This window comes from Oncorhynchus mykiss, unplaced genomic scaffold, assembly GCF_013265735.2.
Source record: "Oncorhynchus mykiss isolate Arlee unplaced genomic scaffold, USDA_OmykA_1.1 un_scaffold_249, whole genome shotgun sequence".
In the NCBI taxonomy this organism is placed as follows: Eukaryota; Metazoa; Chordata; class Actinopteri; order Salmoniformes; family Salmonidae; genus Oncorhynchus; species Oncorhynchus mykiss.
In genome coordinates this window covers 210,051-236,032 of record NW_023493708.1, presented here as the reverse complement: position 1 = coordinate 236,032, position 25,982 = coordinate 210,051, and the positions used below count along the sequence as shown (strand labels likewise).

General features: G+C 44.8%; 1 protein-coding gene across 11 annotated transcripts in view; it reads left to right on the top strand.

Annotated features, from left to right (window-relative positions):
* The window catches only part of LOC110497344 (endophilin-A1), a 53,029-nt gene extending 27,100 nt beyond the window's left edge, over positions 1–25,929 (top strand). Inside the window, exons 2-13 of one of the 11 annotated variants that reach the window (XM_036973414.1) lie at positions 9,285–9,353; positions 10,963–11,035; positions 11,304–11,447; positions 12,088–12,221; positions 17,301–17,459; positions 19,978–20,081; positions 20,566–20,678; positions 21,086–21,100; positions 21,312–21,323; positions 21,563–21,574; positions 22,482–22,493; positions 22,868–25,929. In XM_036973414.1, the coding sequence (XP_036829309.1) occupies positions 9,285–9,353; positions 10,963–11,035; positions 11,304–11,447; positions 12,088–12,221; positions 17,301–17,459; positions 19,978–20,081; positions 20,566–20,678; positions 21,086–21,100; positions 21,312–21,323; positions 21,563–21,574; positions 22,482–22,493; positions 22,868–23,061 (1,041 nt within the window). In that variant the 3' untranslated portion in view covers positions 23,062–25,929. Of the gene's footprint in view, positions 1–9,284; positions 9,354–10,962; positions 11,036–11,303; positions 11,448–12,087; positions 12,222–17,300; positions 17,460–19,974; positions 20,082–20,565; positions 20,679–21,085; positions 21,101–21,311; positions 21,324–21,562; positions 21,575–22,481; positions 22,494–22,867 lie in introns of all 11 variants that reach the window. The other 10 variants (XM_036973413.1, XM_036973417.1, XM_036973416.1 and 7 more) reach the window with 10 other exon arrangements.
* The last annotated feature ends 53 nt before the right edge of the window (positions 25,930–25,982 follow it).

The window sequence follows — 25,982 nt, the reverse complement described above, 5'->3', positions numbered from 1 at the left end:
GAGACAGATACAGTGGGGGGGGGGGGGGGGGGACTGGGAGAGACGGAGGTGGAGGGAGAGAGGGAGGGAGAGAAGGAAAGAAAGCTCTTCTGGGCATTGTTACGCAAGTGTTTTCCTAACCACAACATTTGGCAAAGTCACATACCCCTCACCCATCTCCCCATCCACCCTCCCTCTCAACCGTCTGGACAGAGAGCGAGAGACTGAGGGAGAGAGCGAGCGTGGGGTAGAGAGGGACTAGGAGAGACTGAGGGAGAGAGCGAGCGTGGGGTAGAGAGGGACTAGGAGAGACTGAGGGAGAGAGCGAGCGTGGGGTAGAGAGGGACTAGGAGAGACTGAGGGAGAGCGGGAGGAAAGAGGGAAATATTTTGAAGCTTATGCTGCTCGACAGTGGAATGAGAGAGTAGTCAGAGGAAGGGAGGAATAACCTCCTCCTACTCCATGATTGCACATCGGGAGATCCCATGCCCCCTCTATTCTCCCCCACAAAGGGAGGAGGGATGAAAAGGAGTAGTAAATCTGAGAGGAAGTGACAGTTAGGTCTTTGTCCAGCCCAGCTGCTGGCCGGGACGCTCCAGTCTCTTTATAACCTCTTAATCTGGCCTGCTGTAGTTTTTAATCCCTGCCCACTGACACACGTATTTAAAGCAGGGGCCTCAATGTGCCCAGGCCGGATTAGAACCAGGGAGGAGAGGATCTGCTGGGATGGATGGAGGGAGGAAGAAGAGGAGAGGGGAGGAGAGATGGAAGGGAGTGTGGAGCAGCAGCAGTGGCCTCTCCATGTGTGGCTCACATGGAGCTCCATGTGACGCTGCCGGCCCTGATGCTACCTAGCGCTAAAGCTAATGTTGTATAGCACAGTAACACCCACTAATGATGCGTAGCGTGTTATTTTGGAACACTGCTGAGAGGACAGAGGGGATGGATGGATGGCTAGAGGGAGTTTGGGTACAGTGGGGGCTATCTTCGAGGATTGTCATTGATCCCTGTCACCCTGCCCAGAGATTTACACCAATGGGGAGAGAGAGAGTGGAAAAATAGGAGAGGAGGTTATTTCAGGCAGAGCTGCTACCCAGAGCACGAGCCAAAGTAATTACACCACATATTCCAATTAGATAATAGAACACACACACACACACACACACACACACACACACACACACACACACCATATCCTACATTCAGTGATATATCTACACATCTTCATACTGTCCATACATGTGGAATGTCTATGGGCAGGTTAAGGTTGATTATTGGGAGTAGGGAATCTGATCCTAGATCTGTGGGTAGGTTAGTGTCTAATGGTTAAGGTTGATTATTGGGAGTAGGGAATCTGATCCTAGATCTGTGGGTAGGTTAGTGTCTAATGGTTAAGGTTGATTATTGGGAGTAGGGAATCTGATCCTAGATCTGTGGGTAGGTTAGTGTCTAATGGTTAAGGTTGATTATTGGGAGTAGGGAATCTGATCCTAGATCTGTGGGTGGTGTTGGATTCCAGCTTGAAATATACTTATTCATGTTACCAGAACTTAGTAATTACTTTACATGTACAAAAGGGGTAAAGAGGAACTAGAAGAACATCTGATTACCGTCCTGTCTCTCTCTCTCTCACACACACACACACACACACACACACACACACACACTTCCACTCCCATGAGGGTCCTAGACTTAAGCAGGGCCATGACAATATCAGTAAGAGGAACCTACTGCGTTTCTGCCTAACAACAACAGGAGTGTCTATCTTAGTCATTCAAGGAGATGACGACTCCTAGTAGGGAGGTAGAAAGATGTGTGTGACTTGTATGTTGTGTTTGCAGCTGAAGCACCCGGTGGATTGAATAAACTTGCTTTGAGCTTTTTCTAGTCGTCCGTGATTTTTTTACTCTACTTGTTCAGAACCTAACAATTGGTTAGTGTGTAATGGTTAGAATTGGGAGTAGGGAATCTGATCCTAGATCTGTGGTTAAGGGTAGCTTCCACCACTGCTGTTGGATTGACTGGTAGTGTGAGAGCACACACCAAGCATCCTCTCCTCTCTTAAGATCTTACTGTGTATGAGGATTTCATCCAGGACGTTTGTCTTGCCACACCTATTGATGGACTTATATGCAGGACACTGGGCCTTGAGCTTAACACTCTCACATGGTGGCCAGGCCAGCAGCCTTTCTAGTAATCGGACTGTCTGGGTGTGTATTTATAGAGGAGGAAGTGGATGTGCTGGAGCGCTGCAGAAGGGAGACCGTCTCAGTGGGCACACAGTAGAATGAATTGGCTGAGTGCTCTCTCTGTCTCTCTGTCTCTCTCTCTGTCTCTGTCTCTCTCTCTCTCTCTGTCTCTCTCTGTCTCTCTCTCTGTCTCTCTGTCTCTCTCTCTGTCTCTCTCTCTCATCTGTTATTTAATTCACACAGTGGAACAATGGAGCTTGATCCACTCTGGAGGGGTTAACAGTTGTTTTGGTTTCTTTGGGTGTTAATAATAATCATAATCATATGTTTAATTTATATAGCGCTTTTCATTACACGAAGGGTCTCAAAGACGCTTTTAAAACGAAACAAAGGATCTTCTGGGTCTATTGTATCAGTATAGTTTTAAATGAGAGCGCGTCATTTCTCGGAGAAAGACACAAGCGTGTTGGATTAACATCTGGCCCTGAGCTTTGTTGAAGAAAACACTCTTGTGAAACGGCTAAATGGGATTTTGTTGTTGGAATGTTGTTTCACCTTGTAAAGAAAGAGAGGGTGGTGTAGGGAAAAAGATGGAGAGGGTGGTGTAGGGAAAAAGATGGAGGGTGGTGTAGGGAAAAAGAAAGAGAGGGTGGTGTAGGGAAAAAGAAAGAGAGGGTGGTGTAGGGAAAAAGAAAGAGAGGGTGGTGTAGGGAAAAAGATGGAGGGTGGTGTAGGGAAAAAGATGGAGGGTGGTGTAGGGAAAAAGAGAGGGTGGTGTAGGGAAAAAAGATGGAGGGTGGTGTAGGGAAAAAGAAAGAGAGGGTGGTGTAGGGAAAAAAGATGGAGAGGGTGGTGTAGGGAAAAAGATGGAGGGTGGTGTAGGGAAAAAGAAAGAGAGGGTGGTGTAGGGAAAAAAGATGGAGAGGGTGGTGTAGGGAAAAAAGATGGAGAGGGTGGTGTAGGGAAAAAGATGGAGGGTGGTGTAGGGAAAAAGATGGAGGGTGGTGTAGGGAAAAAGATGGAGGGTGGTGTAGGGAAAAAGATGGAGGGTGGTGTAGGGAAAAAGAAAGAGAGGGTGGTGTAGGGAAAAAAGATGGAGAGGGTGGTGTAGGGAAAAAGATGGAGAGGGTGGTGTAGGGAAAAGATGGAGGGTGGTGTAGGGAAAAAGATGGAGAGGGTGGTGTAGGGAAAAAGATGGAGGGTGGTGTAGGGAAAAAGATGGAGAGGGTGGTGTAGGGAAAAAGATGGAGAGGGTGGTGTAGGGAAAAAGATGGAGGGTGGTGTAGGGAAAAAGAAAGAGAGGGTGGTGTAGGGAAAAAGAAAGAGAGGGTGGTGTAGGGAAAAAGAAAGAGAGGGTGGTGTAGGGAAAAAGAAAGAGAGGGTGGTGTAGGGAAAAAGATGGAGGGTGGTGTAGGGAAAAAGAAAGAGAGGGTGGTGTAGGGAAAAAGATGGAGGGTGGTGTAGGGAAAAAGAAAGAGAGGGTGGTGTAGGGAAAAAGATGGAGGGTGGTGTAGGGAAAAAGAAAGAGAGGGTGGTGTAGGGAAAAAGATGGAGGGTGGTGTAGGGAAAAAGAAAGAGAGGGTGGTGTAGGGAAAAAGATGGAGGGTGGTGTAGGGAAAAAGATGGAGGGTGGTGTAGGGAAAAAGAAAGAGAGGGTGGTGTAGGGAAAAAGATGGAGGGTGGTGTAGGGAAAAAGAAAGAGAGGGTGGTGTAGGGAAAAAGATGGAGGGTGGTGTAGGGAAAAAGAAAGAGAGGGTGGTGTAGGGAAAAAGAAAGAGAGGGTGGTGTAGGGAAAAAGATGGAGGGTGGTGTAGGGAAAAAAGGGTGTTGATGCCTGAAGGAAAGGTCCCTCCCTCCCTCACTCTGTCACCCATTGGAGCGGGTGACAGTTCTAAAGGTCACAGGAGGGGGCATGCGATGTCACCACTCTGTGGGCTAATTACTATCGGCTGTTTTGAGCCTCCGAGGCGTTTAGTTTATTGGGGGGGGGAAATGAGTCCCTCTAACCTCTAGTAGACTAATGGTGCTTTCTGGTGCTGACATTCAGGTAAATACTCTTTAATTGTTTAGGTTATAAGCGCTTGTTGTATATAACCATTCTTCATATTGTTTTTTTCAACCTTTTTTTAACCAGGTAAGTCACAGTGAGATTGACATCTCTTTTTCACGTTAAGAAAAGCAGCAATTCATATGAACAAATCATAATAATAATTCTACTTCATTCATAACCATTCCTTCAACCATCATTTATTAACTCTGAAGAACCCAAAGCCCAGAATGGAGCTTCAACTAAAAATCCCTGCTAGAAAAACAACCTCCCTGCCTTTCACCACCTGAGCGCACAGTCAGATGAAATGGACTGTTGAGGAGAAAGGAGTTTTACTTATTTGTGACGGGAGATGTATTGATATGGGTTTGTCCCTGAGCTTTCAGTGATTACATTACTGTGGGTGCTCACTCATGTGGTACAGTACAATGCAGCTGTCCCAATATCTACAGCAGTGAGTGACTATGAGAACAATACAATATATCCCTTAACAGCATAGTAGGGCCTACACACTACCCAGTACCATATTCATCAACTGCAATCTGGAATCAAATCCATTTCATTCATGTAGGTGAATCAAGTTAATGAAAATTCTCCTTTTCTCCATCTGCAGCTGATTTTACAGAATTGGACTGGTGTAAATAAATTCCCAGAAGCACCCATTCCTAAGTGGCGTCTACCGCGCCTGTGTTGTCAGATCAATACAGGTGAGGGAGAGGAAGCAACTTTAGACGATGGAGATGCATCCCTAGGGGCTAGTTTCCCAGACACACAGTAAGCCTGGACTAAAAAGCCTTTTCAATGGAAACTCTCAGTTTAAATATTGTAACTCTTTAGTCTAGGACTGGGCGGTGTCTGAGAATCTGGACACTCATCTAATTAAGCATCGGATGTCCCTGCCCTGGTCAGAAGGTAAACAAAGTCATGCCAGTCTGTTTGACCCACAGTGATGATGTAACACGAATGGGGAGGATATATCAGGTGACAGATGAGCCGAGGTGTCCTCCATTGAACCAAACATACTTGACTTGGCAGAGTTTCTATAAATATCGGGGTAAATCCTAACTTCCTCTTTCACTTAGTCATGTATTGAGATCAATGGGCGACAAAGTAAAACAAATATAGACTGAAGTGGATGTTAGGATTCACCCTCCAGGGGAATATTGTGCATCTTGAACTCCGTTGAGAACAACAATGCCCAGAGATTCCTGTGGAAGCTATTCTACAGTATGTCATGCTGCTATGCCCTGGGGTGCTGTTAGTCAGTTGTGTGTACTTTTACCTGTTCTGTGTGCTCACTGTGTGAAGTCCTGTCCACAACACCACAGTCACTAGTGACGTCACTGCTTGCACCTCCAGGTGACTGCTTCAAGGCCACTATTCGCATAACTGACAGCATTAAGTCATTGGCTCTCGTGTTCATTTCAGGCTTTTGTCACGTTTACTGTCATGATTTTGTCCAGGAGGTAGAACTGAGCGATTTCCCCTCAGATAGGCCAGCTGCAATGTCAAAATTGTCTATATTGTAAAAATTCCTGAAAACAAGAAATACTTTTTAGTCTTAATTTAGGGTTAGCAGTGCGTTAAGGTTAGATGTAGGTTTAAAATCTGATGTTTCAAATCTGCGTCGACCAGCTCCACTTCATTCCATTTCCTGGTGTTCTTACTGTATGTCCCTCACCCCAACATGCCTTTTCGTTTCCTCTAATTCTCTGTTCCTCTTTTTTCTCTGTTCTCCACCTCTGGATCTCTTAGTACTGATAACACTACCTATGTTTGTTTTGTCTCTCCCTCTTTCTCCTATCTCTCTAATTATCCCGTCTTTCTCTCTCTCTCTCTCTCTGTCTCTCTCTCTATCTCTCTCTCTGTCTCTCTCTCTGTCTCTCTCTCTGTCTCTCTCTCTGTCTCTCTCTCTGTCTCTCTCTCTGTCTCTCTCTCTGTCTCTCTCTCTGTCTCTCTCTCTGTCTCTCTCTCTGTCTCTGTCTCTCTGTCTCTCTCTCTCTCTCACATATATTCACCTCTTCTCTCAGGGGCACTCCAGCCGTGCCCTATCCTTGCCAAGTGCTATCTTGGGTCAGGGCCACTTGCACACCATCCTCCATTTTGGCTCTGTCCTGCAGCAGACACTCCATTCTACAGTGTAGATCAGGAAAGTGTTGCAGTGACGGGGACACAAGCAGACAGTATACACCGTTTCTCCAGCCCACTGACATAGAAACATTACCGTGTCTCCTTAGAGAAGCAATGGGTCCTCATTGGTTCTGCGTGATTTAGTCGCTTTTCATCTAATTAGGTTCTAACGGCCAGACTTCCTGCTTTGCCGGGCAGAGCCCCTATTGTGCCAGTCACTGTTAGCTAAAGCTATGCTCCATTTCCTGTGTCTCCTCTCCCCTGCATCTTATTCATAAACACTTCATGAGTTGGGTTTGGACACACACCGACGTCGTATGCCGATCTCTATTAACCATCTGTCAATGTGTGCTCCCAATGTGTGCTCCCAATGTGTGCTCCCAATGTGTGCTTAACTGATATTTCAATCAACGGGATGTTTCTATTGAGGGGAACATTTGATTATCTGCTTTTTGTGTGTGTCCAGCAGGGGAAGCGATGAAGGCTGCAATGTGCAGTCATGGGTAGTCACAGCACTGGGGTGGCAGACAATCCATACACACACCATATCTGTATCCCGTCTTGTGATACCTCTCAATACGGTACATGACGTAGTTAAGGAGGAATGCATTAAGATACAGAGTTACTTTACCTATTTATAGTCCTGTGGAGAAATGCAAGTGGTGTCTCTCTCGCTCTCTTTCTGTCTCTCACTTTCTCTCCTTTCTTTCTCGCTCTCGCTCTCTGCCGAAATCAACTTTTCTATCTTAAAAGCCCTAAACTCCAATAGATTTGCAAAATGTCTGACAAGGGTCGGCCAATGTTGTTCTGACCATGATTGAATTGGTGATGTTCTGTGAATCGTGTTGTAGGATTGTCCTTGTAGTAATGAAATATGAGATTGGTACATGATGTCTGTCTGGCCTGACGCGTACACACACACACACACCCACACACAAATGCCCTGTTATGGAGGGCTTAATGTTCTGATGCCCGCCCTGTCTGTACCCTGCTCTCAGCCTCCGTGATGTGACACACTGCCGCATATTATTACATATCATTGACCTCCATTTTAGGACTCACAGCGTCACTGGGCTGGCATCACTGTCAGCATCACTGTCCTCTATCCGGAGATGATGATGACACAACCGCACTGCGAAAGAGTCAGAGGCTCTCTCTCTCTCTTCCTTCCTCCCTGTCTCTCCTGGGTTTGGCCTTTGATCGTTGTGGATGTGTCTGGTATTCCAGGAAGTAGCAGCGGGAGAGGAAACTGGAGTGGGGGAAGGAGTGGGGAAGGGGGAGAGGAAACAGGAGTGGGGGAAGGAGTGGGGAAGGGGGACAGGAGTGGGGGAAGGAGTGGGGGAGTGGAGACGGGAGTGGGGGAAGGAGTGGGGGAGTGGAGACGGGAGTGGGGGAAGGAGTGGGGAAGGGGGAGAGGAAACGGGAGTGGGGGAAGGAGTGGGGAAGGGGGAGAGGAAACGGGAGTGGGGGAAGGAGTGGGGAAGGGGGAGAGGAAACGGGAGTGGGGAAGGGGGAGAGGAAACGGGAGTGGGGGAAGGAGTGGGGAAGGGGGAGAGGAAACAGGAGTGGGGAGAGGAAACGGGAGTGGGGGAAGGGGGAGAGGAAACGGGAGTGGGGGAAGGGGGAGAGGAAACGGGAGTGGGGGAAGGGGGTGAGGAAACCGGAGTGGGGGAAGGAGTGGGGAAGGGGGAGAGGAAACGGGAGTGGGGGAAGGAGTGGGGAAGGGGGAGAGATTTGGGTGCAGGAGACACATAGCCAACGAGCCGAACCAGGCAGATGCCTGTCTCCATGGCAACAACTGGCAACTGTTTCACGGAGGATTTAAAGATTTCTGAGTGATGTTAAGCAGAAACTGATGACAGGAGAAGGTCTTTGCTCACTTCCTCTGCAGGAGGAATTTAGTGTCATTTTCACCATCTCATCATGAGTAGGATAAAAGCTGATTTTTAGAGCCCTTGTGCCTTCAATGAATTAGTTCCTCACTTAATACAAGTCATATCACCGTCTCTCTCTAGTAATCTTTCTATCTTGTTAGTCATTTTCCATCTGGTATGATACAGACTCGTAGGAGCACTGCAAATTCCCACTCTCCCTAAACAAGCTTGCTCACAGCAATTGATCCTTCAGTCACAAAATTGACTTCTCCTTAATTCCCTCTCATCTCTCATCCTGCCCTCTGTGAGCTGCTCGTCTGGCCTGGATGTGTCAGATTGTAGGCCTCCTGGGCACCAGGTTACTTCACAGGCTGTGGTTGTGGTGACTGACTTTATATCACAAAGCCTTGAATGAGACAGCTCCTCTAACGAGATGGTCTTTTTGGTGTGTGTGTGTGTGTGTGTGTGTGTGTGTGTGTGTGTGTGTGAAACTGTAAACTGCCAAGGTTAATCTGATATATGTCTCTTTGTGGTGTCATCATATTAATTAGAATATGAACAGGGGTCACAACCTTAGTGTTCGTGTACACTGATGACAGAGCAGACATGAGACAGCAACAACATGCAAGACACTGGCTCATATAGACGCAACACAAAACAACAGGAGGGGGGTAACCAGGAGGGTAAATAACTGTAGCTAGGAGAACGATTTCTGTTCAAATAGTTCAATGTCTGGAATTTATTCACTGCATGTTTTGAGAGACTGGCTGATTACAAAGGTAGCTGAAAATGAAATGAATGTGCTTTTGTCCAGCTACTTGAATAGTAAGACTTGATTAATAATGAAATGAGTTGTGAATTGAATTGTACACCCTGGGGAGTTTTCCATTTCAGTGTCCAACGAAGCTTTATTGACTGAAATAAAAATGAATTTGCCGTATAATTCTGGTTTTGGTATCTTTAACATTTGATTCCACCTTTGTTACATTCATCTATCGTCTTTCTTGAGGTGCAGAAAGCTTTTAAATGATATTAACCTTGACATGTTTTTGTGTCTTCTTGCAGAGGGTGAGTGAGAAGGTTGGGGGAGCAGAGGGGACTAAACATGATGATGACTTCACTGAAATGGAGAAGGCAAGAATTCTCTCTTTCTATTTCTCTAAGAATCCTCTTTCTATTTCTCTAAGAATCCTCTCTTTCTATTTCCCTAAGAATCCTCTCTTTCTATTTCTCTAAGAATCCTCTCTTTCTATTTCTCTAAGAATCCTCTCTATTTCTCTAAGAATCCTCTCTTTCTATTTCTCTAAGAATCCTCTCTTTCTATTTCTCTTCTCTAAGAATCCTCTTTCTATTTCTCTAAGAATCCTCTCTTTCTATTTCTCTTCTCTAAGAATCCTCTTTCTATTTCTCTAAGAATCCTCTTTCTATTTCTCTAAGAATCCTCTTTCTTCTTCAATATTACAATGTTGTCATGAATGAGCCCATTCTCCCAAGCCTTGTTCATTTGTGTTAGAAACTATATCCTCACCACTCCCATAGTCTTGTTGTATTACATTGTGCGGTGCACTGCACATTTACTTTTTTTCAATAAAAGAGAGACATTTATCTCAATTTAAATGCCTTGGAAAAATTCTTATGAAATTGCTTCTAGAAAGTGGGAAAATGAAGTGTGCGTGCGTTGTGATTGGGGAGAGACCAAGCCAAAACCATCATTCTGTAGTGCAGTGTCTTATTCTAGACAGCTGGGGAGGCTGAGGAGTGTATAGCAGAGCCATGCATTTAAATATAGGGCTCTGGCGAATAGTAGTGTGAGGTCTGTGTTGAAGAAGGCAGAGAGCTGGCATATCTGACCAGCATCAAGTGGGAACACAAAAGCAATCTTCACCAGCTGTCAGCTTTGTGTGTAGTCTCCCCCTCCACCTCCACACTACAGAGTACAGTCCTTCATGTTCTGTCCAGGCATGTTGTCTCTCCCTCCACCTCCACACTACAGAGTAAAGCCCCTTCATGTTCTGTCCAGGCATGTTGTCTCTCCCTCCACCTCCACACTACAGAGTAAAGCCCCTTCATGTTCTGTCCAGGCATGTTGTCTCTCCCTCCACCTCCACACTACAGAGTAAAGTCCCTTCATGTTCTGTCCAGGCATGTTGTCTCTCCCTCCACACTACAGAGTAAAGCCCCTTCATGTTCTGTCCAGGCATGTTGTCTCTCCCTCCACCTCCACACTACAGAGTAAAGTCCCTTCATGTTCTGTCCAGGCATGTTGTCTCTCCCTCCACACTACAGAGTAAAGCCCCTTCATGTTCTGTCCAGGCATGTTGTCTCTCCCTCCACCTCCACACTACAGAGTAAAGTCCCTTCATGTTCTGTCCAGGCATGTTGTCTCTCCCTCCACACATCAGAGTAAAGCCCCTTCATGTTCTGTCCAGGCGTGTTATCTCTCGCTCCATACTACAGGAACCAAAGCCTTCCTCCTCCTTCTGTGTTTTCTCTCGTTCTCTCCATCTTTTCTCCTTCTTCTCTCTTCCTCCCCTACACCCCAGCTTTATCTTCTGTCTTTCTGCCTCAATCTCCTGCTTCTCTCCTCCTCCCTCACCTCTCTCTTTTCTGTCTTAATCTCTTTCTTCCCTCTCACCCCCCCTCTCTTTTCTGTCTTTGTCATAATATCTCTCTCCTTTTTTAAATAAAAAAAATCTCTCTCTCTCTCTCTCTCTCTCTCTCTCTCTCTCTGTGTGGGTTGTAGAAGGTGGACACCACCAGTAGGGCGGTGATGGACATTATGACCAAGACCACTGAGTATCTGCAGCCCAACCCAGGTGAGAGACACGTGCCATGGCTGGTCTCAAATGGCACCCTATCCCCTATATAGTGCACTACATTTGACCTGAGCCCTATGGACCCTGCTGAAAATAAATGCACCGTGTTTTGGTCAACCCTTTTTGATAGATTTTTATTTAATTGAATAAATGATATGCATGACAATACACCATAATCAGGCACATGTTTAAAAAGTAAACTTGAACGGCAAGTTTGATTTGATTTAATTGATTGAGTGATTCATGAATGAATTGTTTGCGTGTACAGCCTCCAGAGCCAAGATGACCATGATCAACTCCATGTCTAAGATGCGTGGCCAGGAGAAGGGTCTGGGCTACATCCAGACCGAGACCGTCCTGGGAGAGTCCATGCAGAAGTTTGGCAGGGAGCTCGGGGAAGAGTCCAACTTTGGTAAGTCACTATGGCCGTGTCAGAATATCCGTACTTGCCTTCTAAATAGTAGGTTTTTGGGTATACGGAAATATAACGTTGTATAGGATGTGACATTTCTAAAATGTTGTATGTTTTAAATGCCAGGATGTTATACTCATGTAGTCTTTTCATCAAGTAGAATTCGCTGCACACTGTTTTTGCACTTGTTTGAACATGTTTGACAACAGCTCATAATCAGAGTAGGGGACTCGCTCTACAAAAATGTACGAATGACGGGGAACAAACTCGATTGTGCATTTGATGATGCCTTCTCAGTATGGATGAGTAGTATGTTGAAATGATAATGGTTCCTTACTGCATACTTTTCTACTAAACAGTATGTTCTAAACTGTATGTAGTACTATTAGTACCCAGTATATAGTTTTAGTTAGTAGTAGGCCAGACCGATTTCGATCACCGCCATTGTCTATTTATAATGGTGCTGATTGATAGACTGCCCCCAGATTTGTTTGTGCGGCCTTGCCGACTCATAAGACCAAACAAACAACGGAGCGGGCTAGCTTAGCGCTCATAAACAACATTGATGTGCAAACTCCTCAACTTGTCTGAAGGAGATGGAGGAGTACATGTTGTTATATTATGCCCCTGTGTGTTCCAGGCCTGGCTCTGATCGATGCTGGGGAGTCCATGCGTGAGCTGGGGGAAGTGAAGGACGCTCTCGACATGGAGGTCAAGCAGAACTTCCTAGACCCGCTGCAGACCCTCCACGACAAAGACCTCAAGGAGATTGCGGTGAGACTGGATTTATTCATTTTATTTGATATTTTATGCAACATTGAGACCCAGACTGGGGGAAAGTAAGGCCGCCTGGTAATACAACATGCCCAGAAACTATAGGCTACTACACCACTATTTAACATTGCTGCATGTCAGCCTCGAATTGACTGGAAACCGGGTGGTTTACCCTCCAAATTGCTTTGTGGTTTGAGGAGAACACTTACATTTTGTCAAGATGGAGATGAGTGGCCGAAACCGAGGTGCGCATGGACAACAGTGGATGAATCAATTCAGGCTACAAGTGTAGGCCAAATGACAATAGTAGAATGTCATTACAATACACACAGGTGTTTTTGTAACAGATGTCTCTTTCAATTCATCAAATTGCGGGTGCACAGAGCACTGTTGGGGTTTGAACGAATGTGTGCAGGTAGGCTACAGGAGCGCCTTGGTTAAGTGATTGTTTGACAATCAGATGAAAACATCATGACTGGTTGTGTTTATGCCACAATCAGAAGGCATAGGCGTGTCCATAAGGCTGGGGAAGCTGGGGAAGCTGGGGAAGCTGGGGAAGCTGGGGAAGCGTTCCCTAAAGTACATTTGAAGTAGCTTCTTTTTTTCTTTTTTTTAACTGTAGATTGTCTGAGATCTCATAGCCCACAGTCGAAGGGCTCGCAATTTGGGCAAATACCAAATAGATGATTGTTGAGTTGCGACTATCATTGAGAAGAAGAGAGACCCAGCCAGGCATATCGCAATATTTAAAAATACAATTGCAGAAAAACTGTTTGGAAAGCAAATGGCTATTGCTGTAAAGAGAAGACAATGAAGATATTCACCTGTCTTTTAGTTATCGAAATTCCTAACTTAATTGAGTGAACAGTAGCGAGAACATCAGCCATATCCCCGGTGAGTGTGCATGTTCACAGACTTTGTCATTGGGTCAGTACCACTGTTTTTGTTTGTTTTTGGACAAACATTTCCTCCTTCAGGTTGTATTTGTGTCTCCCCTTCCCATAGGCCGATTAGATGGATCAGACAACATCGGTTTTATTGATATGTTTGTCAGTCTCAGCAGAGTAGGCTACCCTGCAATTTTTGTAGTATAGGTGTCTCGTACCGGTAAGAAATTAAGTCTACTTTCACCCCTGGACCCAGGTCTCTTTTTTGAGTGAGTACTGCATTCAAAAAAATCCCTACATACAAAATACAAGGATAACAAGAACAGTGCACTCGCATGACATCACAAGGCAGACATAATAGCAAAACTGCATAACAGACATAACACAATAACAGCATAGCAAGCTAGACACACCACCCTAATAACAACACGGCAAGCTAGACACACCACCCTAATAACATCACGGCAAGCTAGACACACCACCCTAATAACAACATGGCAAGCTAGACACACCACCCTAATAACAACATGGCAAGCTAGACACACCACCCTAATAACAACATGGCAAGCTAGACACACCACCCTAATAACATCACGGCAAGCTAGACACACCACCCTAATAACAACATGGCAAGCTAGACACACCACCCTAATAACAACACGGCAAGCTAGACACACCACCCTAGTAACAACATGGCAAGCTAGACACACCACCCTAATAACATCACGGCAAGCTAGACAAACCACCCTAATAACAACACGGCAAGCTAGACACACCACCCTAATAACAACACGGCAAGCTAGACACACCACCCTAATAACAACACGGCAAGCTAGACACACCACCCTAATAACAACACGGCAAGCTAGACACACCACCCTAATAACAACACGGCAAGCTAGACACACCACCCTAATAACAACACGGCAAGCTAGACACACCACCCTAATAACAACACGGCAAGCTAGACACACCACCCTAATAACAACATGGCAAGCTAGACACACCACCCTAATAACATCACGGCAAGCTAGACACACCACCCTAGTAACAACATGGCAAGCTAGACACACCACCCTAGTAACAACATGGCAAGCTAGACACACCACCCTAATAACATCACGGCAAGCTAGACACACCACCCTAATAACAACACGGCAAGCTAGACACACCACCCTAATAACAACACGGCAAGCTAGACACACCACCCTAGTAACAACACGGCAAGCTAGACACACCACCCTAATAACAACACGGCAAGCTAGACACACCACCCTAATAACAACACGGCAAGCTAGACACACCACCCTAGTAACAACACGGCAAGCTAGACACAACACCGTAGTAACAACACGGCAAGCTAGACACAACACCGTAGTAACAACACGGCAAGCTAGACACAACACCGTAGTAACAACACGGCAAGCTAGACACAACACCGTAGTAACAACACGGCAAGCTAGACACAACACCGTAGTAACAACACGGCAAGCTAGACACAACACCGTAGTAACAACACGGCAAGCTAGACACAACACCGTAGTAACAACACGGCAAGCTAGACACAACACCGTAGTAACAACACGGCAAGCTAGACACAACACCGTAGTAACAACACGGCAAGCTAGACACAACACCGTAGTAACAACACGGCAAGCTAGACACAACACCGTAGTAACAACACGGCAAGCTAGACACAACACCATAGTAACAACACGGCAAGCTAGACACAACACCATAGTAACAACACGGCAAGCTAGACACAACACCATAGTAACAACACGGCAAGCTAGACACAACACCATAGTAACAACACGGCAAGCTAGACACACCACCATAGTAACAACACGGCAAGCTAGACACACCACCGTAGTAACAACACGGCAAGCTAGACACACCACCGTAGTAACAACACGGCAAGCTAGACACAACACCGTAGTAACAACACGGCAAGCTTGACACACCACCCTAGTAACAACACGGCAAGCTAGACATAACATGGTAAGCTAGACCGATGTACCGTTAATTTTCTATGTCCTTAATGAGACACATTGAAAGTCATTGCATACATTACAACATACAACTCAAATCCTAGTCACGTTGAAAGCAGACCAGGAAAATGTTGATTTAAAAAATGTAATGTTAATGCCAACGTTGCACCTTTATATGCACATAAATAAGTGGTGTAACAATCACTTCATCTAGACATTGACATCAGTTGGATAACTCCTAATGCTCAGTCAATGTTTACTGCCCTGGAGGGAGAGGCAGCATGTTTACTCTACTCTCTCGTTGGAGTTGCCCAATGCAATTACATCCGTCTCCCTGCCAGACCACAGAATCAATACTCAGCTGGTAAAGTTTAGATTCTCGGAGAGCTTCATTTAGACTTTTTTGTTCTAAGCGCAGAGGGAAAATCAACTCTGGTATACTAAAAGTTTATAATTAACTCTGAATAATCATATGCCTGAAGGTGTCTGATACGGGTAAGTATTGGTGATGGCACCACCTTCAGATTATTTTGGAAAAGCTGACCACGACTCCATTTTGTTGCTCCCAGCCTATAGACAGAAACTAAAACAAGAAGCTCCCGCGCTCAGGTCTGTTCAATGCTGGTCCGACCAATCTGATTCCACGCTTCAAGATTGCTTCGATCATGTGGACTGGGATATGTTCCGCATTGCTTCAAACAACAACAGTGACGAATACGCTGATTCGGTGAGTGAGTTCATTAGAAAGTGCATCAACGATGTCGTACCCAAAGCAACTATTAAAACATTCACAAACCAGAAACCGTGGATTGATGGCAATATTCATGCGAAACTGAAAGCGCGAACCACTGCTTTTAATCAGGGCAAGGTGACCGGAAACATGACCAAATACAAACAGTGTAGCTATTCCCTCCGGAATGCAATCGAACAAGCTAAGCGTCAGTATAGAGACAAAGTGGAGTCGCAATTCAACGGCTCAGACGCGAGGTATGTGGCAGGGTCTACAGTCAATCACGGATTACAAAAAGAAAACCAGCCCAGTCACGGACCAGGATGTCTTGCTCCCAGACAGACTAAACAGCTTCTTTGCTCGCTTTGAGGACAATACAGTGCCACTGACACGGCCCGCTACCAAAACCGGCGGACTGTCCTTCACTGCAGCCGACGTGAGTAAAACATTTAAACGTGTTAAACCTCGCAAGTCTGCAGGCCCAGACGGCATCCCCAGCCGCGTTCTCAGAGCATGCGCAGACCAGCTGGCTGGTGTGTTTACGGACATATTCAATCAATTCTTATCGCAGTCTGCTGTTCCCACATGCTTCAAGAGGGCCACCATTGTTCCTGTTCCCAAGAAAGCTAAGGTAACTGAGCTAAACGACTATCGCCCCGTAGCACTCACTTCCGTCATCATGAAGTGCTTTGAGAGACTAGTCAAGGACCATATCACCTCCACCCTACTTCAGGACTTCAGGAAACAGCAGAGGGAGCACCCCCCACCCATCCACATCGACGGGACAGGAGTGGAGAGGGTAGTAAGTTTTAAGTTCCTCGGCGTACACATCATGGACAAACTGAATTGGTCCACTCACACAGACAGTGTGGTGAAGAAGGCGCAACAGCGCCTCTTCAACCTCAGGAGGCTGAAGAAATTTGGCTTGTCACCAAAAGCACTCACAAACTTTTACAGATGCACAATGTATCACTAGCCACTTTAAACAATGGCACTTTTATATGTTTACATACCCTACATTACTCATCTCATATGTATATACTGTACTCGATACCATCTACTGCATCTTGCCTATGCCGTTCTGTACCATCACCATCATTCCATCATTACACTTGGGTGTATAAGGTAGTTGTTGTGAAATTGTTAAGTTAGATTAATCGTTGGTTATTACTGCATTGTCGGAAATAGAAGCACAAGCATTTCACTACAGCCGCATTAACATCTGCTAACCATGTGTATGTGACAAATAAAATTTGATTTGATCTGATGTGGCCGGGACCTCCGGTCATGTGGCTGGCATATGCCTGTCCAATCTGAGGTCAGGGGTTGTTTCAGGACTGGGCCATGCTGAGCTGGACCAGCACAGTACGGTTTGGGTTGGTACGAAAAGGATGAAGTCGTCTAACCATTTGGAGTGATCCATGTCTAACCTGTCACTCTTATCACCCTTTCTTCCTTCCTCTCCTCGCAGCATCACCTGAAGAAACTGGAAGGCCGCCGTCTGGACTTCGACTACAAGAAGAAGCGTCAGGGCAAGGTGACGGACGACGAGATCAAACAGGCTCTGGAGAAGTTTGACGATACCAAGGAGATCGCTGAGCTCAGCATGTTCAACCTGTTGGAGAGTGATGTAAGGAATATGTTTCTACTGTTACACACACACTGTGTGGGAAGTAGGTAGGTAGGTAGGTGTGTGTGTGTGTGTGTGTGTGTGTGTGCGCGATGACCCACCATTGACACATGAGCACCATGTTTTCCTCCTGTACTGTAGGTTCAGTGTGAAGTGGTGAACTAATTAATAAATGCAAGTATACTGTTTACCTGTGGGTCTAAGCACTAAATATCTATATTGCTAGTAGTGTAGTAAGCAGTAGTAGTAAGCAGCAGTAAGTCGTAAGCAAAAGTAGTAGTAGTAGTAGCAGCAGGTAATAGTGGTAGTAATAGTAGCAGCAGTGGTAGTAGCAGCAGGTAACAGTAGTAGCAGGTAATAGTAGTAGCAGTGGTAGTAGCAGCAGGTAATCGTAGCAGCAGGTAATCGTAGCAGCAGGTAATAGTAGCAGCAGGTAATAGTAGCAGCAGTGGTAGTAGCAGCAGGTAATAGTAGCAGCAGTGGTAGTAGCAGCAGGTAATAGTAGCAGCAGTGGTAGTAGCAGCAGTGGTAGTATTAGCAGGTAATAGTAGCAGCAGTGGTAGTAGCAGCAGGTAATAGTAGCAGCAGGTAATAGTAGCAACAGTGGTAGTAGCAGCAGTGGTAGTAGCAGCAGGTAATAGTAGCAACAGTGGTAGTAGCAGCAGGTAATAGTAGCAGCAGTAGTAGCAGCAGCAGTGGTAGTAGCAGCAGGTAATAGTAGCAGCAGTAGTAGTAGCAGCAGGTAATAGTAGCAGCAGTGGTAGTAGCAGCAGGTAATAGTAGCAGCAGTAGTAGTAGCAGCAGTGGTAGTAGCAGCAGGTAATCGTAGCAGCAGGTAATCGTAGCAGCAGGTAATAGTAGCAGCAGTGGTAGTAGCAGCAGTGGTAGTAGCAGCAGGTAATAGTAGCAGCAGTGGTAGTAGCAGCAGGTAATAGTAGCAGCAGTGGTAGTAGCAGCAGGTAATAGTAGCAGCAGTAGTAGTAGCAGCAGTGGTAGTAGCAGCAGGTAATAGTAGCAGCAGTGGTAGTAGCAGCAGGTAATAGTAGCAGCAGTGGTAGTAGCAGCAGGTAATAGTAGCAACAGTGGTAGTAGCAGCAGGTAATAGTAGCAGCAGTGGTAGTAGCAGCAGGTAATAGTAGCAGCAGTGGTAGTAGCAGCAGGTAATAGTAGCAGCAGTAGTAGTAGCAGCAGGTAATAGTAGCAGCAGTGGTAGTAGCAGCAGGTAATAGTAGCAGCAGTAGTAGTAGCAGCAGTGGTAGTAGCAGCAGGTAATAGTAGCAGCAGTGGTAGTAGCAGCAGGTAATAGTAGCAACAGTGGTAGTAGCAGCAGGTAATAGTAGCAGCAGTAGTAGTAGCAGCAGTGGTAGTAGCAGCAGGTAATAGTAGCAGCAGTGGTAGTAGCAGCAGGTAATAGTAGCAACAGTGGTAGTAGCAGCAGGTAATAGTAGCAACAGTGGTAGTAGCAGCAGGTAATAGTAGCAGCAGTAGTAGTAGCAGCAGGTAATAGTAGCAGCAGTGGGAGTAGTACTCATCATGTCTTTATACTGCATCTTCTGTCCATCACTGAGCACATGTTTTATGTTCAATAGTTTTTTTTTCTCAGCAAACTGTGTCTGTCTATTCTCTAGTCTCTGTCCTCTTCTCTCCCTCTCAGTCTCTAGTCCAAGTCACCTCCCCCTCTGGCCAGCTGCAACCACGGCAACAGAGGGGGGTCATGATTCAAAGCTCGTGTTCTACCTCTGTCAGTGGAAGAGCATCACAGGCTGACTTTGACTCACTGTGTATTGTCTGCATGTAACGTTGTGTTGTGTGGACTGGAGGTTCTCATCAAGGCAGTATCAGGGAACCTAGAGCCTCAGATATCAGATGAACAGGACTTCTATAAAGTTATAAATAATTATAATAACAGTTCTACGTTCTATAATGGCTCCTCCACCCATCTATCGATCCATCCAGTCTTTCTTGACCTTGTGTTGTCATATCAAAGTATCTGTACGTTAACCAGTTGTCCCGAACCGGCTCGTAGCCCGTAACAAAAAGGGAGAGAACATGGAGATCAAGGAATAGCAAAAATAAGTTGATGAACTAAAGTAAACTAAACAAGTAACAATGGTGTGTAGTCAGTAGTGTAAGTGTGGTTGCATGCATAAATGTGATAATGAGGGGTGTTGAAAGGTGCCAAAGCAAACAAACAAAACAGCCACAAAAATACCACACCCAACAGTGTGTCTGCATGGGGAGAGTCTCCCCAATGAAGGGGGGAAAGGTGTATTTATCCCAGGACACACCGGAGCCCACCGACATCCTAATAAGGAAAACAAGAGCAAAGAGAGAGAATTCGGTGGACCGAGTGGGAGGCTCGTCACACAGTAAGGCGGCTGTGTTGACCTGGCAGTATCACACTGTAGTTTCTGTATGTTAGCCAGACCAGTGAGTCCGGATGTATACGGTAGGACTTGGGCCACGCCGCCCATATGTAACAGTCGTCCCGTTGGGCCTTTTGTGTTTGCGTCAGCAGATTGAACAGGTGAGCCAGCTAGCCGCGCTGGTCCAAGCCCAGGTGGAGTACCATCGTCAGTGTGCTGAGATCCTCACCCAGCTGCAGTCCAAGATGGAGGACCGGTCAGTATTTATAATAATATATATATCATTATATATCATTATAATCTGTGTCTCCATGACCGGTCAGTACCGGCTGGAGGTACGGAGGATTTTTGCGAAATTACTGAAATTTACCCAAAGTTCACAGGTTTTTTATTTTGAAAACCTGGTTGGAGAAAAACCTGTGAATGTTGGGAAAGTTTCTGGAATTTTCGCAACCCTAGTAGAGAGTACGGGGGCAATACCATACCATGCCAATCGTCTTCGGATCAAGAATTGAAACCGCCTGATTATTCCTTTCCTGAATTCTCTGAATTCGCCAGAAGTGAGATGGAATTGATCCCAATAACCCTTGACCCCAAACCTTAGGTATGCCGCAGAAATAGAATGAATAGATTCTATTAATTCTTTCAACGAGCGATGCGGCAGGGGGTGGGGGGGTGGGGGATTGGGATCAGCACCCTCTTCACTATATGGGCTTGTTTCTGCAATGTATTATCCATAGGATAAGGGATTCCTCCAACAAGCCCAAGAAAGAGTTCATACCTAAGCCGCGTCAGTCCTTGGACCTCTCTAGTGAAAACCACAATGGAGCCATCCAAGGATCCAGGTCCCCAGGTGAGACTCTCCACTCCTACCATGAAACTCGACATCTCTCTCTCTCTCTCTCTCTCTCTCTCTCTCTCTCTCTCTCTACATCACTAGGTGTTATGAAATGTAATGTTATGTAGTATTTTAAACTGTATGTAACTGTCTTATGTTGCTGGACCCCAGGAAGAGTAGCTGCTACCTTGGCAGGAACTAATGGGGGATCCATAATAAATACAATCCATCCCTCTCTCTCTCCATCACTATCAACGTCTCTCTCTTCTCTCTCTTTTCCTTATGTCTATTTCTGTCTCTCTGTCTGTGTCTTCCCATCGTCTATCTATCTCCCCGTCTCTACGTTCATCCACTTATCAGGCAAATGGAAATATATACCTGTCTACTCTTTCTTCTCTTTTCCTTTCTGTTATTCCATCCAGCAACAAGGTCTCCAGGTGAGCTAAGTCATCCGTCTGTCCATCTATCTGGCTGGCTGGCTGGCTAATCATCTTATCTTCATATCTCTTCATTTCTCAATCTCGTCATCTCTCCATAGTTTCATTTCTCCATCTCTCCATCCATCCACTTCCAAATGCTATAAATCACAAATGTATTTGTTCTACCTGTGTGGCTTGCTTTGCATTTGGATTTCTCTCCTCTTTGCAGCAAGGTCTCCAGGTAAACCAAGAGTGAACCCTAGAGAGATACCATAATATGACTCTGTCTATTTCTATCACTGTCTTTCTATCTGTCCGTACGTCCGTCTCCGTCCATCTGTTTGGTGATTGTCCAAGCCATCTGTTCACTGCCATAACCCACCCATCCATCCATTTATACAACTATGTCAATTGCAGTTAAACATAAATACCTCTTCTCTTTCTCCCACATTTGCTCTCTCTCTTTCTTCCTCTTTGCAGCAAGGTCTCCAGGTGAGCCTAGAGTGAATTCTGGAGAGATACGACAGAATACCTCTATTTTATCACTCTGTCTGTGTCCATATGAACGGTCTGTCTCTTGCTCTTTCTTGGACTGTCTTTCTGGCTCCAGTCTGTTTCCTGATTTCTCTCCTGTCTTTCTCTCTGTTTGTATTCCAAGGTTTTGTTGTCAGTATTCCTGTCTTTGTTTCTCTCTATCTGCCTTTCTGTCTGTGCGTTTGTCTTTTCGATTTGTTTATCAATCAATCGACAACACAAACCAACATTTTTACGTCTTTCTCTCCTCTGATTGGCCTTGTCTCCCTTTGTCTGTCTTTCTGTCTGTTACTGTTGCACGATATACCGAAACGTCAACACTTTATCCATACTAGAACATGAAACACGGTTCCATATTTGCATAGAAGTGGCTTCTTTAATGAAAATGTGCTCTCTCTTTTTAACCAGTAATGATGTCGTTCACGAGGCAAAAAAAACAAAGTCAAATTGATTGTATAATTGATCCATTAATGGATACATGGCTGTCTCTGAAAATTGTTAACTTAAAAAAGTTAGAATGTGATGATATTGAACTCAAAAGATGCCCAACGATTGAACAGATCAGTAGCTAAGTTTCTGTCTGGATCAAGTGCCATTCTGTGGCTTTGGCTAATATGCCTTCTTTTTTTGCCATGGTATCATTTTGATATCGAGTATTGTGATGGTATTGAGTTTTTGTGATACAGTACTAAACCTGGTATCGATGTCAAAATTCTGGTATCGTGACAACACTACTGTCTGTTCAATATATCTATCAATCGATCACCTAAATACACATTCATTTTAATGCATTCCTCTCTTCTTTACCTTGTCTCCCCCTCCTTCTCTTTCTTCCTCCTCCGTCTGCCCTCCATCCCCCTTTCAGCAAGGTCTCCAGGTAAGAACTTTACTCCAGAGATAATCTTATCTTTCTTTTACTATAGGAATAACCCTAACTTCTATTTTAAGTCGAATTTTCGCTTAGTTGAATTAACTTCATTTTCGCTCATCCATTGATGTCAATTGGAGTCTAAGTGAAGATTTGACCTTGTGGAAGTTAGGATTCACCCCCATCTTTCTTTCTATACCATAGACCTCTCCAGCCATACACTATAACTCTGCTTTCTCTTCTCTCCATCTATCCCTTTCCATTGGTCCACCGCTCAATCTCTCTCTTTCTCTCTCTTTCACACTCTCCCCATCCCTCCTCCTTTCTTTCTCTCTCTCTCACCATCTCTCCATCCATTGCTCTCTCTCTCTCTCTCATTCCAGCTCCCCTAGACCAGCCATCCTGCAGGGCGCTGTATGACTTCGACCCCGAGAACGAGGGCGAGCTGGGCTTCAAGGAGGGGGACATCATCACTCTCACCAACAAGATCGACGACAACTGGTACGAGGGCATGATCCACGGCAGCTCTGGATTCTTCCCCGTCAACTACGTGGATATCCTGGTGCCCCTGCCCTAAAGTCGTTGCCACGGCAACGGCGAATCAGCAGCAGCAGTTTTCCCAGGCGACAAATCTTAATCCCTGCATCCCCAGCTCCCGCCACCCCCAAACATTCCCGGAAACCCTCCCTTTCACTCCGCTAAAAAGGAGATCTAACTACAATGAAGATATGACGACGAAATCGGCTGTGGCGAGATCAACAACAGCATGGTGTCACGCCAACGAGTGCTAACGAAACAGACTTTTGAAAAAAAAATACGAAAAATAAGCAATGATGCCGTTTTGAATGCCATCGTGGACATTTACCATCAAACCAATAAAATGCTATGGTTGTTTTTTCTTTTGTTTCCAAAAAGAGTGTTTCTCGGTTTTGTCCTCAAGTTTGTTTTCCTTCAGGAGCTTCTACAGTTCCTCAATCCTCGTCTTTCCTGGCTTCATCTAGGTTTACATTGGCTGTGTGTCTTTCAAAATGGCCGTTACTATCCTTCTCTGTACTTCGTGGAAACTTCTAGACTAGCATAATTTCATCAACGTCACATATTGTAGGCTACTATTTCTGGGCGGTTATCTGGTCCGTTAGATCACGTTTAGGTCATGTTTCACACTTTGTTAGACACTGTAGGTCAGGCATGTTTTAGTGTTTTATCTTATCAGATTTACTTCTTCTAAGTACGTTCAAGCTAAATATATGTTTTTCCCGTTTGAAAAGGGTAGCCTTCTGTTTGCATGCATGGATTGTTTCCTAGAGAGACTGTGTCCATTTCATGCTAAACAACAGATGTATGTTTATGACGGAGGGGATATCGTTTGATGTGTCTTTTCATACAGACCTAAACTGAGAGTGAGGTATGTAAGGATTCAGTGTGATTTAATCAAGATACCATAGTTAGACCAAACTGGCCACCTATGCAGGAGGGTAGGCCTACAGCAGGGCTGAGTGGTGTCAATGGCAGATCTACTCGCTTTTCTAACTGAGGGTGTAGTTCGTTTGCGATCTACATTGTTTTGTTGGCATTCTATATCACACAAGTCCTCTGTGTGATTTAGGTATGCCTCATGATTACATCTAGTGTATTTGAGTCCATGGTTATAAATTGGAGATTAATATTTACGGAAACAAAAGACTAAATTGTGTAGTTCAATTGTTTTCTAAGTGGCGTATAAGCAAAAACTGGAACCGTTTCCATAATATGAAATAATGTTTAAGAAATCTTCTCAGTGTGTATTTTACCAATGACGTGGAAATATTTGTGAAAATGGTTGCTGTATTGTGCTATTTCATATAGGAGTTTACCGCTTATCGGATTTAGCCTTATTTTCTTCAACCTGTTGGCGAAGTTGTTTTCACTGTATCAGAATGTCCTTTAGTCAGATAAACAAATAACACTATATTGAAGACTATAAGTCATGGAATCTGATAGGACTAGCTTTAGCTGATAATGCTCACAGACCAATACTGTGTTACGAGGCCAATGGAATACACAAGCAATGCTGTCTCAATCAGAAAAGGGAACATTTTATAAAAAGTGAACACGGTACCATATTTAATTCAAGGATACTAACATCAATAACCAGATGCAAATTCCCCTACCCCTTTGTGTCTTACACTTTGTCTAAATGTTGTCAGGCAATCTAGGCAACTTCTCTCTGTCAGGAGTCTCGGTCTGAAATAACCCATTCATACGGTATGTGTTGCTCTTACTGGTCCATACTGTATTTCTGTTTACTGAAGGTTCTGAGGATCCTTAGTCCCTGTCCCTTGTTGATTGTCCTTCCCTTGTCATATCCCAGGAATGAATGGCCGCACATGTAACAATACACAATATAAGGTACCAAAGCAACAGACTGTTGCATATAACAATAATCATCATTTGGTGGGAACAAGTGTGTATTAATATGCATGTGTGAGTTGGAAATGTGTTTTTTGCATATCCCACTCTCCCTGAAACGCCCTGGGAGAGTGGGGTCACGGCCAGAGTCTACTAAAGCAATTGGATACTACTGTACACTCCAAACTCTGGCCTCTGGATCTATCTAGGTTTTCTCCAGCATTTTGAGGACTTCATTCTCAGTGGTTTTCCCTTCTGCAAATCCAATGTGAAACTGTATGTGTGTAACAGACAGGGCAATAAGTGTTTCACCCATTTCTCATTGTTGTGTGACTGGGTGGGTGTGGTTTGGTTGGGCCGAGGTTGGTATGTGTTTTGTGAAGGGAGAAGGGGTTGTATGCGCCACAGGTGGTTTGGTCTACTGTGGTTTGTATCTATGACGTGTACATTTTCTATTTTTTCTGTCAGTATTATTTTTCCTTCATTGAAATCCTCCTGGATGTCTATTTGATAAAGGACCGATACAGTATAGCGCAATGATACTATTGACGAAGCTGAACCAACCGAAAACCCATCTATAGCGTTCATTTTTTTTTAAAGGGAAGCGCAACTTGAAACGGTCTCGTTTGTTGGCAGAATAAGCAGATTCAGATTGGAACTGGCTGTGCTTTCAAGTTTTATAAAAGGCTATATATTTCCTTCATTTTCTTTTCTCTTCTCTATCTTTTTTAAAACAATTATCGTGTGTATCTTTGCCCTCAATGAGGACTGTACAGCTTTTCAGTGATTTGTTTTCACCGTGTGTGTGTGTAGTAGCGCATCTACGGTATCGTATTTTATTTTTGTAACTGTGATAAAGTATATGCATATATATACAGTAATTATATAGAACTATTGTGATTCGAGGGATTGTTTGTGCTGCACACAATTGTCGTTTTTGGATTCTTTGTTTGTTTTGGTTTCATCCCTTGCACCGGATTACAAGACAATATGCTTGATGTTAAAAATGACTAAAATATCTCAATGTAATTTATTCAAATAAACAAGGTTAGAGTTGTTTGTTGTTGTTGTCTCTCTGTTGAGAAGGAGAAGTTGGTCTGGAAGGAACGT